The following is a 12,066-nucleotide window of genomic DNA, read 5'->3' as shown; positions in this document are numbered from 1 at the left end:
CCTTCCTTCCAAGTAACAAGGAGGAGATGGACAATCTGACCTCGCACTTAGTGAGCCCATCAAAATCCTCTGCAGTGGTAAGGAAACCCTGGCAGGGTCGAGATGCAACATAATGATAACTGATCTGTGGCTTCATAGGTCAGGGGCCAATAGAGTAGGATTATGTATTTAGGAAAAAAAGACTGATGATAATGACTGAATTTAAGTGTGACAGCTGATAAATCTAGTAGTGTTCAATTATGGTGTAGATATACCTGTTGCCCTGGCCGTGAGGCTTGCTTGTGCCAGGGCTCCTCCTGGGCTGGCCAAAGGACCCCTCTTGTGGTCTCGGACCTCCAGCCTCCCTAGTTCCCAATGGGAACCTCATTATTTTTTCATACCTGGACCAGTTCATGGTCCCATGAACGGCAGTTTCGGATTGAACCCTGATGCCTCTTCTAATCTGAGAACAGCAGCAGTCCGACAACAGCCTCCTTAGCATAGCTGTAGCATTTAGGATAGCTGTTTATTAGCAGAGACAAATTTAGTTATAGATGCAATATTTCTGCAAATAACCAAAATGGTCTGAGAGCATGTCTGAGTTCTTCCTTAATGTTTATGTGGATTTGGGTCTGGGAGGGTCCAGTGACTTTGTACCCTTTATAGTCTCTGTCCCTCTCTCTTGAGCCTGTCTCCTCAGACAGACTATGACAAGTAATTTTCCAGAAAATTACTTTTATAATTTTCTATAATATTTTGAATTGAGCTGATCCAAAATACTGGTATCTTCCTTAAAGATGCGATTCTTAAAGCTAACACTCATCTCTCAAATCATCACGTGTGTTGTTTGTGTATATCCTCCTCAACTATTATTTTCTTGTTTGTTCTTTTTATTGTCAGCTATTGAGTTAAATCTATGCATCCACATGGAAAATCAACCTCAGGAGCCCACTATAACTGCTCAGTAATTTTACCTGCCTTCATTTAAACTACAATCACACATGAGCATTTTTAGATTATTGCATACAGCATCACATCCATCACATTCACTCGGAGGCTACAAATGAGGGTTACTGTCCCTTGAGCCCAGCAATATACAGCTAAGTGTAGTATAAACTGAACTCAACACCCCGTGTATCAAATATATCACTTGCCTATATGGCAATTTGAAAGAGGAAGGTCTTGGAAAACATCTGAAAGCCTTTAATTAACACCCCCCCCCTTTTTTTTTAAATGGCCTTCAATTTATCTTGCAGTGATCTTCTTACCCTACTACATTAGGGCCTGCCTTTGCTCCACTGAAACTACTCATAACTAGTAAAAAAGATTAAGTGGGTTTTTTGTGGGGTTTTTTTTTTCCTTACCTACTCTCGAGTCTGTGGTGCAGCTTTTCCAAGGAATCCAAACTAGAATTGATGGGAGACCAGAAGCAACTTTATTTTAATTCCTATCTTGGTAGGGAGAAGGGGCACCTTTTTCTGGTCTGATAGAGCTTCTGAAGAGTGTTTTTTATGTGACTTGCTAGGAGAGAGTTTAATCTCCTGAACAGGAAGCTCCAAACTCCAATCCAGAAACCAAGTACGTAATAAAGGTCTGACAGATGCAGAATTGACTCAATAATGGGATCATTGACTAAACCATATGCTACATCCCAAACACCTGATATGCCTTCCCCTCCCAGGGTCCAAATTCACACGTGGTCCAAGTCTTTTAAGAGCTGACCTGATGTACATTATCCTGATTGATTGTTTTTTTCCATGAGGAAAGCACTACATCTGGGGCTGGATCACCCTGTGATAAACCATGAGACTGATGGACCTAAACTCTGCCAAACCAGAGTGGACCTCTCCTGTAAAACAGTGGGGATTGCAAAGGTCTAGTTTTCAGACTACTATTTATTTTTTACATTTGTTTTTGTCTAGCCTGATTCCCTCCTTCAGGTACCTGCAGATAGACAGCAAAGTTTTTAGCAAAGCAGAATACCCAGGTAAATCAAATAAGGGCTGAGAAAAGCCTTGGGAAAGGAATGACAAGACAATTATATCAATAAGGAACTCAATAATGAATCATATGGGTATGACTGGGACAATATGGTCTATTCCAGCTGGTTCATCAATCCTTAGTATCAATAAAGTTGTTCAAATAAGCAGAGATTTCCCTTTGCTTTCCCAAAGCAAAGTCCTGATGTTTTTCCTGTTATGCTGCAGAGCAGACTGTTCCTTAAGCCGATTACAAAGTAGTCATATTATGGTGCTAATTTTTCAGCCCTGGCCAAAAAAAGAGCTGAATCTAAGAAATGATGGGGTTTATATTGGCCTTTATAAGAGGAAATTTCTGTTCTAGAGGCACTGGAAATATCGATGTTCCTCCTTCCCTAATTTGTCAAAGGTCTGATGGGCAACAGCAGCAGCAGTATGAACTGTGCTATCCCCTCACCCCTCCTTCCCTGTGCAAGCTGCCTGCTTCTTGAAATGCGTATTTTGTCCCAGCTGAGGCTCTTGGAGAAATTATGGGGAAGGTGGAAAGCTAAGTAATGGGCCAGTGCCATATGCAGTTCATGTAATGGGCATTAATTTATGGGAGCTGAACGCATTGTCTGAGCAGTCCTGTGCAAAGGGGGGGGGAGCCAAAGCCATGCTGTCTTGTTCTTCAGTCTTGGTGCTAGAGCATTGGTGTGATGCTGGAAAAGAGCCTTTTCCCATTCTTCTAGGTGTTTATCCAGCACCTGCTAATGTCTGAGCACGTGAACGCATTTTAAAGGTGAGGATATGGAGGCACCAAGGGGTGCCTACGTAGAGCTACACGGGTGCGTATCTTCAGAAAGCTGTACAAACTACAGTTGAACTTGAGCAAGGGACTCCTGGGGAAGAGCCCGCAGCTCCGGGTGAAGTGCAGGAGGTCTCTCTGCAACGCACCTCCCAGGAGGGCGGCTCCTGGTGCACTGAACGGGGCAGCGTGCATGGCAGCCCAGGGAGCTACTGCCAAATTTAGCCGGTGCCAGGGTAGCTTGCTAATCCTTGGAGAGTTAATTTTCATCCTGAGGGACTGAGAATTCTTCCGAAAGGCCTATGATAGAGGAAAGCTTTTTGTCAATGCAATTAGATTCGATATTCAGAGGCTTTTACTGCCTCTTCGCTCCCAAGTGGAAAGTGCACATGAATCTGCACATTTGAAAACACTTGAACACCATTAAACAAAAGCATCTTCTTGTTTCTTTACTTCTCTTTACTGTGCGTGGGGTATTTTTATGGCGTGGTGGGGTTTGTTTTTTTTTTGGATTGGGGTTGTTGGGTTTTTTTGAGCTCACTGAAATGCTCTGACGTCCAGCCCCTTTGACCTTCTCTCTATTTGCTTAGGTGGGCTGGCTTAGCATAAATTGAATTATTCAGGATAACTACATTGTATAATTATTTGAAGTAAAAAGTCCTTGCAGAGCTTCAGAGCAGCCTGTAATTCATCTGCTTTTAGAAATACAGAAACTGACTGTTCTTCTAATCTCATTTTTGGGTAACTGGTAGTTAACCTGCCATGCAGCTTATGTTTCCAGATGAGATTTGCTCCTTCTGACGTGCTATAAGTAGTAGGCAAGTTTTCAAGAAAGTCTGGTATAAGTAAAGCAGACCATAAAATTACACCTGTTTATAACAATTTTCATAGTTTTTTCCATTTATCTTTGTTTTGCTTTGGCATGAGGACAGTTCCCGTAAAGTGTGCATCTGTGAAACATAACGAAAGGGAATGTCTTCCCGGTGGGGTGGATGCTGTGTCTGCACGTTGCCCTGGCTTCAGCGAAGCGTGCTTTGTGAAATGTGCACTGTAAGAGAAAGTTCTGCCTCGCTTGTCACCTTGAGAGCTGCTGTAGGCTCAACAACTTGGAAAAATGTGAAAAATGTCTACAGCAAAGAGCATATGAGTTTGTAAAGGAGGTTGAAGTTCCTCTTTGCCTTGCTGGGGGTGTTATATTGTGGTCAGACAGGATGGATTGGTAGACCCATTTGAAAATCTTGAATTAAGTAACTTTAAAATGAGACAACCAGAGGGTCGGGGCAGAAGAAGGACTTCGGGGGTGGGGATATGAACTCAGCATGGTTGTCACTGTCTCTGACGTGTTGGTGATGAACTGCTAAAATCCGCAGACCAAAGACTGCGGAGATCGGACCTGGCTTGGTGCAAGGCCAGGTGAGGGGCAGGGCAGCCAGGGATGCAAAGTTTTAAAATGCTGGAAAAAAATATTTTCTTATGCTAGCCCATCAGAGCCCGTAACACAGCTACACCTGCACAGATGCATTTTTCCCAAGCAGTTTATCTAAGCCCAGAAATCTGAGCAAAGCAAGCGCTGCCGCAAGAACGCGCTGTTTGTTGGCACCGCGGCTCTGGGGCTCCGACCCCGGACCAACACAACAGCTGCCCCTAATGTGGCTCAGACCTTAGAAAAAGCGATGGAGAGGTTGAAAATGGTTGGGCTGCCAAATTTTTAGCAGCTGTAACTCTGGGGGGCTGTCCTTCTAGATAGTTTCAGAAGTGAGAATCCTGCTGGCAATAACTGCTGCCAGGGTGCAGTCCTGTGAAGCTGCTCTTCCCTCCTGGTTCATCCCAGCCTTGCTGTAGGGACCTGAGGCCATGGAAGCACGTAGTCATCCTCAGGGGAAAGCTCTGAAACTGAGCTGTGGGTGAGGAACATCACCTCAAAAGTTAATGTTTTTTGCTGAACTAGAGGAAATGAGGGAAGGCAGAAGATGAAAAATGCAGCCCAAACATTTTAACTTGGGCAGGCACATCCAGGGACAGAATCACCTGGGTCATCCTGGTCCTTCTCTTCTTTCCCCGAGCCTCTCCTGTGGGGCACTTGTTGGACACACAGTGTTGGGTTAGAAAACGCCGTGCTGTGACTTCAGCCCATTGCACCGTGTCGAGCCCTCTTTGGGGCTTAGAGCAGCCCTTAAGTGCTGACTGTCCTCAGCAGCGACTACTGGCATTTTAAAAGCGCCTTCTTTCTAGTGCTGGGCCCTCAGAAAGCAACAAGCATCTCCCAAAAAAGCCTCTAACTCCTTGGAGCCACCTTAAATTCCCTGCTGTCTGCCCTACCTGTCCTCCTTGGGTAAACATGCATGGAAAAAAAAAAACCCCATGATTTCTGGACGCCCCTGACCCCCCCCACCCCGGTCTGTAAAGCAAGTTGCTCCTTACCTCGATTAACTGTGCCATGGCAGCTCTCGAGCAGGACAAGAAGAAGGAGGAAGATCTCACCCAGGAGAGAGGATGCTGCAAGGGTGGGTCCCACGCCATCTTCTCTCCCCAGTATATCTCTGACTTCTGCGCTGTAGCCCAAAGCAGGGGAGGTTATGGATAACCCAGCCAGCTCTCAGCAGCGTTCAGCAATTACCAGAAGCAGTCGCGTGCTGTCCTGGCCCTTCTTTACTGCCTTCCTTTCTAACCCAGCAGTCACAGAGCTGACGCCGGGGAGTCATTAATTAATTAGGCTGGTGTCGCTTACAGAGCACTCTGCTGCTCCTCAAGCTGGGCTTCGTGAAGGGGGGGATGCAGGGAGCAAAGTAGCGTTCAGAGCTCTCACTGCTCCCCCAGAAGGCGGCGATTCACTCATTAAGACCCTGGTTTGCTTTTTTTTTCCCCTCCTTTTTTTTTTTTTTTTTTTTAAACAGCTGCCTGACTGATTCCAGCTCTCTTGTTCTTGTTTTTCTCCTGGCCTGTTGAGAGAATTCTCTTCCTCTAATGAAAAAGGGCTGTAAGCCAAGCTGATGCATCATCAGCATCTTATGCTAGCAGAGCCCAGTGTTACTAGAGATGAGTATTTGACATCTTGGGATTTTAAAAGCATCTTTCATCCCTGACGGATCTTGTGGATGCGTTGCTACAGTCTGCAACTTCACCCGGACTTGAGCTGAATGCACCTGGGAAGAGCGTGCGCACGGCAGGTTGTAGAAGCTACAACTGCAGGGCCACTGTCTCCAGCTCAGCTCTGCTCGAGGGGCTCAAGAAAATTATCTGAATCAGATGGGTAGGGAAAGCACAGCTTGAGGGAGCATGGGACTCTCAGCTGGACTGTCCTTCCACCAAGGAGCAAAAACCTTTGGCCACGGAGTCAAAAAGAGAGTCAGGAGGAGAGTGGCTGGATGAACTGGGTTTACTATATTCTGCCATGCTCATAATTTCTTGTAGTATTCTTTACTGGGAGAAGCCTGGGATTTTAGGCAAGTAAAGAAGCAATGAGATCCAGGAGGATCTAGTCACTTCTGCTACTGTGTTCTAGAACTTTTGGAGACATAAACATAATTTCAGGGAAAAAAGGCTCCACAGAAAATCATTATTTTACAAGCTCAAATAGACAGGCCAGCTTTCAGGTTTGCATTACTGATTGCGAAGATTAGAGGAGGGTGGAATGATGCCATCACGTGCGTTGCTTCGGATGAAAAGCAGCCGTGCGATTCTCTGCCGCGTTCGTGCTCGCCGCAGACTTAACGCGGTGACTGTTAGCTGCTGCGTTCCCAGGCACGAGAAGGTGGGAAGCTGTCTGCTCAGAACGTTGGTCTAAGAATTGGGTGCGGTGGAAAGGGAACGCAGGATGCTGTGTTATGAGGTCGCGTCAGCAGACAACAGACGGTGGCAGCATCGAGGCGGGGAATTGTGCATCTTGCGCAGCTTGGTCCTTCTTTCCCCAGTGAAAATCCAGTCTGGGGCTCTCAGATCGTGAGCAGTGGTTCATTGAGATGGTTTTGATGTTTTCCACCTTGATTTCTTAGCAAAATGGGCTTTTGGACATGATACTTTGCTTGCTGCTCTCCTCCTGCCTTCACCCTACCTTCCCTCTTCTGGACTTGTAAAACTCTGTGGTGGTTTTAATTCAGCTGAAATCAGCCAAAGGATAAAGATCTGGGAGATACTGAATTTCTATGCATTTCATTTAAAAAAAATTATGCCATTGGGTAAAAAGTTAAATTGTTTGTATTGCCCAGGGAGGGAAGAAGGACAGTATGTAAGCCAGACACCAGAGGATCCATGCTGGGTAGAGATGCTACGACCAGCCGAGCCGTGGGGAGCTTTGCTTTGTGCCTGCACCTTCCTAGACACCAGCGACTGCAACCACGGGGCGTGAATCCGCGGCAAACTGGGCTGCCGGTCCTGCTGCTTATGGGACGGCTTCCTTTTAGAAAACGTTGTCCAAGCACTAGTACGAGCCTGTTAAAGAGTCGTCTGTGGAAATGCACAGGGTCAAACGCAGGCACTGAGCCTCTGGGTTGCTATTTCCAGAGTGCGGTTTATTATTAGTGCCTTGCCCGTGAGCTGGGAGTTCAGCACAGCTCCCATCCTTTTATTTGCGGGTTCTCAAGAGGTATGGGGTTTTGGGGGTTTTTGGGTTTTTTTTTTTTTCATATTTTTTTTTTTTTTAAATGCACTGAGTAAGTTAGACTGTGACTTTTCTGTAGCTGATGGGGAGCTCTCTCTTCTCTGTGTGCTCACAAACCAGGCCTGCTGTGGCATCAAACCACTGCTGGAAAACATTCGTGCCAAGAGCTATGCAAAAATAGCACAAACCAACCTGATCTTTTTTTTCCAACCTCCAGATTTCTTATTCTATATATGGGTCACTGAAGCGGAGTGCCTCCCTTAGTTTTCACGGGGAAAAAATGTGGATTCCTGCAGACTCCAGACCTTTCAGCACTTCCTAACTTTGTTTCAGCTTCTTTCCTTGGGACAATTTGAAAATACCTGGTGTAGGTCAGAGCAGAATCTCTTGCTGGGATTTTAAATTATAAGATTTCATGTTGCCCTTTGATTCCTTTGAGCTTTCAGAGGTGTTTGGTTTTTTTTTTTTGTGGTTTGTGTTTTATTTTGTTGTTGTTCTTGTTGTTTATTTTTGTTCTTCTTTTATGACAAGGAGGACAAACAAACTCTTTAGATGCAAGCACCTACTTTTAATTTGGTGACCTGACCCCTCAAGCTACACATTTTGTAGAGAGGGGAAAAAAAAAAAAAAAAGTATTGCAAAACTTCTGAATTTAGCAACAGTGAGGAAGTGGGCTTTGCAGAGAGAGGGGAATTAGTTGTGTTTTCCCATATACAGCCCTACCAGCAGTGACCCCTCACCGGATAAGGTTACTCATAGCCCACATTACACATGCTGTTATGTACTCACCGGTTAGCGGATGACCACCAATCTCTTAGTGAAACCATAGGTGCTGTTCAACTTGTCAGCTTCCTATTTATAGCTCGTGCCTTTTGCATCCTCTTGGGAAACAAATGAAACGTGGCTCTTGCTAAACATGTCACCTCGCCAGTCACCGCGGCGCTGACGTTGCTGCTACACAAAGGCACGACGTCGCCGCTTGGGAGAATGTCATGGTCCTGAACCGTGTGAGTTCACAGCAAGAGCCCCGGGGGTCAGACCACTGAAAGGGGATGCGGTTCTTGCCTGGCTCATCTTCTCCCCCCATCCTGGGGCTTCCTCGCTATCTGCCTGCATTTGGGATGATGGGCAAATGGACGAAGAGCCGTGGGGGACTCCGGGTCTGGTCTCCCTGGAAATGCAGTGAGCACGTAAGAAGAGAGCGGGGAAGTGAGTCTCCTTGTTTTGTCACTGTCAGTATCTGCCAAGTAGCTGGGATTTCTTAACAGAGATTTCTAATGCAAGCGTCTTTCGTGAGAAGGCTCCCGAAGAGAGAAGTTGTGCGTCCCATGTGTGCTTGCGCTCGCTTGTGTGTCGCAAAACTGTTTGCAGGCGCTGGTGGTGGAAATCTGAGACTGGACCAGTGGGTAGCTTTCGTGCACACCACAGCTCAGTTATGCTGCTCATTCTACTGGGTGCACGTTGACTCCTTTCCTCCATGTGCTTCGGAGCACCTTGAGGCCACGGTGATGGGCACTGTGCAGGATTACAGCATTTGGAGGGAAATGCCCCTTCACCATGCAGAATGCGTGTTCCCAAATGAGTGGGAAGAAGGAATTTAGGGGAAGGTGGAGGGTTTCCCTGCTGCCCAAGTGTGGGACCATTTCTGTCCCACCACCCCCCGAGCCCCCATGCCCTCCAGCAATCAGTTCCAGGCCTTCTCTGCTGTCCTTGCTCTTCCCCCATAGCAGTGAGGTCCAAAGCCCACGTGCTTCCTTGCTCTCCAGGGAGACCAGGCTCTCGGTTCCCCATCGCTTTTCGGCCAAACCATGAGCAAAGAGGAGGCAGCCCCAGGGCAGGGGAGGAGAGCTGGGAGCCGGGAGAGGGGAGAAGCCAGGAGAAGGGAGGAATAGATGATCTTAAATGCCTTTAGCTGAAGTTTAATCCCCAGAGCATCGTGAAACGTTTTCCCCTTCATCTTCGCAGCTCCCCTTTAGGTATTTGAAGGTTGCCCTCAGTCCCTGCAGGCTGTGGCCAGGAAACCTCCTTTGTAGAAGTGCAGAGGTTGCATTTGTTGTCGGCCGTCTCAGTTATAACTTGCCTGCCCCGTGCACCGCAGAAGCACGACAAGCTTCCCCGCAGAGCTGAAGGCAACCCCAGGAACACCCCTAACGCTTGCCCACGGGGAGCGGCAGCTGCATCGCCCGTCTGCGGCTGCCATTTCCCTTTAAATTCTCTAAAAGCCATTCAAGTATTGAGTTGCTTGCTGAAACGTTTACGTGGAGACTGGCCAAGCGATGGCAGCCTGCCAGGGGTTTCCATGTCTACCAAGAATGTTTTGCAGTGCACCTTGGGAGAGGAACATTACTTCCTTGATTTCCCCCCCCTATTTTTTTTTTTTTTCTCCTCCCCTTAAAGTTGAGTAAATAAAGCAGCCGAACAGTTAGAGCAGGCAGCTTTCACCACCAGCTCCTCTTTCCATTCACATGGCTACACATCCTGGCTGACAGCTCAACTCATGGTAAGATGGGCTTGTTGCTCAGGTGGTGTTTGGGTGCTGGGAGATGCTACCAAACTGCTGCTGAAGTGGTCTTGTGGGAGATTGTGGTCCTATTGCAAAAGATTTGGCTCTGCACCATGATCAGGGGGTTACAGCTTTGGAAATGGGGTGACGTTCAGTGCATGACAGTGTCTCTTTCCAAAGTTTATTGCTTGGGTAGCTTGTAGGGTTAGGAAAGGATGCATCCATGCTTAAGACGCGAGACAGTGTGAGTTCAGAAAAACCCTACCGTTGCTGCCTCCATAAAACAGGAATGCTGCTCATTTCCTAGTTGCATCGAGGCAAACATTCACCAAATCCCTTCCGGTGCTGGTAGGGCATGTGCCACAGGAGCTGGATATAATGGTGTGATTCACCGCAACGCTGAGGGACAAGGTGTCTTTGTTTCTCCGGCACCATATCTCCAGGCGGTTGGACTTGTTACGTAGCTGACTTGCCTCGTGGTTGCAGGTGGCTTCCAGCCCAGTGGGACGGGGCCTTGCTGTCCCCATTTAGCCGCTGCAGGGAGAGGTTGGATACGGCCAACGTGGTGCCATGGGAAGGTCAATCAAAAGCATGGAGAGGGCCACCGATCTCATGTGGCAGCAGAAGGAAGGTAATCTGGTTTTCTCTGTCTCCAGGGACAGTGTTGTAGTGGCTCGTCATTGCTCTTACAGCAAAGGTGGGTTGCTGATGGGCTGTCTGGTCTCTGCTGCTATCTGAGTGGAGGATTTGGGAACTGGGAGGGATAGGAATGGGGGAGGACTGGGTCAAGACTTGCTCCGCTCTTCAGAGTTGCTCATGTGCTGGCTGGCCCTCATCATCATCTCCCATGCTGCCTGTGTTTGAGGAAAGCCCTTCGCAGCCCTCAAATCAAATGGTGGGTTTCTCAGGAGATACCCATAAAACCCATCTGGGTGATGGGGGGGACTGGTCTTGGCCACAAAAATGTCTCATGCATTAAGAAAGAAAATCCAGTTGCTTTCTGCCCTCCATCCTCCTTCAGTAAGTCTCTCTGTAGCTCTGCACCCTTGCTCCACTTTCATGTCTCCACGTGCCAGAAGCCTCTGGCTATCAGATTCCTCTAATCTACCGACTATATGCATCTGACATAGTTTGCCAAGGAGTGGGAAGAAGGCCCCAGCATTGCAGCTGGGGTTGTGCCACCCTGCTCAGAGCATTTGGAAGAGGCCTGCTAAAAGTCACCATAGACCTCTGTGCTGTTCCCCAGCTGGGCTGTTCCACAGCCCAAAAGACTTGTGCAATTAAGTACTTGCTTATCTCACTGGTACCACTTCTCTGCTCCAACTTAGGCATATTTTCACGTCATTTTCAGAGCCTGAAGAGTTGTAATCATTCTGCTACAATGAGAGAGCAATACAATACTTTGGTATTATTGCACAGTTTTCTGGAAACTTATCCATCCAACTAACTATGGAAAGGCTCATGGCTTCAGATAACTTTGCAGAGAGGAAGAAGCTGTTCTGAGCTGAAAGATTCCAGCTTGGTGCTGACATAGGAAAGTGGGATTTTTTTGGTCTGGGTTGGGTTTTTTTTGTTTGGTGTTTTTTTTTTTAAATATCTGCATGTGTAGCAGCTCCTATGGAATTAGGACTGACTGCCAGAGGCTAGTGTTTGTTTTTGTCTTTAGCAAGGCCTTTAGTCAGACAAGCTACCACAGAGCAATAAATAGTTTGGAACCGTGAGTCATGTTTCAGTCTCGTAACTAAGTGGCCATCATGCCTTTATTTAAAAAAGGCTTCCTTGTTTCTGTGTGTGTTGTTACAGAAAAGTAATCCTCCAATACAGTCCCTATGCCTCTCTTGGCCTGGCCGGCTGTCAATGTTGAAGGTAGCTGCTCGAAGGACTGGTATTTTTATCTGTTTTGTTTTGTGGAGTAAGAATTAGAATTGCTTTGCTGAGCAGTAAGCACATTAGCGGTGTAACGCCATGTGGTACGGTGTTCCAAGTGAGCCTGTGTCTTTGGATATGATGCGGGGCTGGGTGTGATTGGAGAGGTGCCTGGTATCTTCCCAAGATGTCAGTAAACCATCCGGGCTTTCCAAAATTCTGAGAGCGATGTAACACCTGACCTTTGGAGGGCACTATGGCCAGATGGATGGGCATCCCGATTGGCTCCTCGGCCCTCAGGGTAGAAGCAAGTACCACAAGTCACACGAAGGGGGCACACCTTGAAACAATGACC

At 47.2% G+C, this 12,066-nt stretch overlaps 2 protein-coding genes across 2 annotated transcripts in view; one reads left to right on the top strand and one right to left on the bottom strand.

Moving 5' to 3' along the window:
* The window catches only part of TMIE (transmembrane inner ear), a 36,073-nt gene extending 30,808 nt beyond the window's left edge, over positions 1-5,265 (bottom strand). Inside the window, exon 1 of the mRNA XM_054817332.1 lies at positions 5,167-5,265. Within this exon, the coding sequence (XP_054673307.1) occupies positions 5,167-5,265 (99 nt within the window). The remainder of the gene's footprint in view (positions 1-5,166) is intronic.
* A 4,479-nt stretch (positions 5,266-9,744) lies between these two features.
* ALS2CL (ALS2 C-terminal like) overlaps positions 9,745-12,066 on the top strand; it is a 47,031-nt gene continuing 44,709 nt past the window's right edge. Inside the window, exon 1 of the mRNA XM_054814128.1 lies at positions 9,745-9,842. Coding sequence (XP_054670103.1) covers positions 9,840-9,842 — 3 coding nt within the window. The 5' untranslated portion in view covers positions 9,745-9,839. The remainder of the gene's footprint in view (positions 9,843-12,066) is intronic.

Source organism: Grus americana, chromosome 2 (assembly GCF_028858705.1).
Source record: "Grus americana isolate bGruAme1 chromosome 2, bGruAme1.mat, whole genome shotgun sequence".
Lineage (NCBI taxonomy): Eukaryota > Metazoa > Chordata > Aves > Gruiformes > Gruidae > Grus > Grus americana.
Note: the sequence above shows the minus strand (reverse complement) of the source record. Positions and strands in the feature narration are given on the sequence as shown.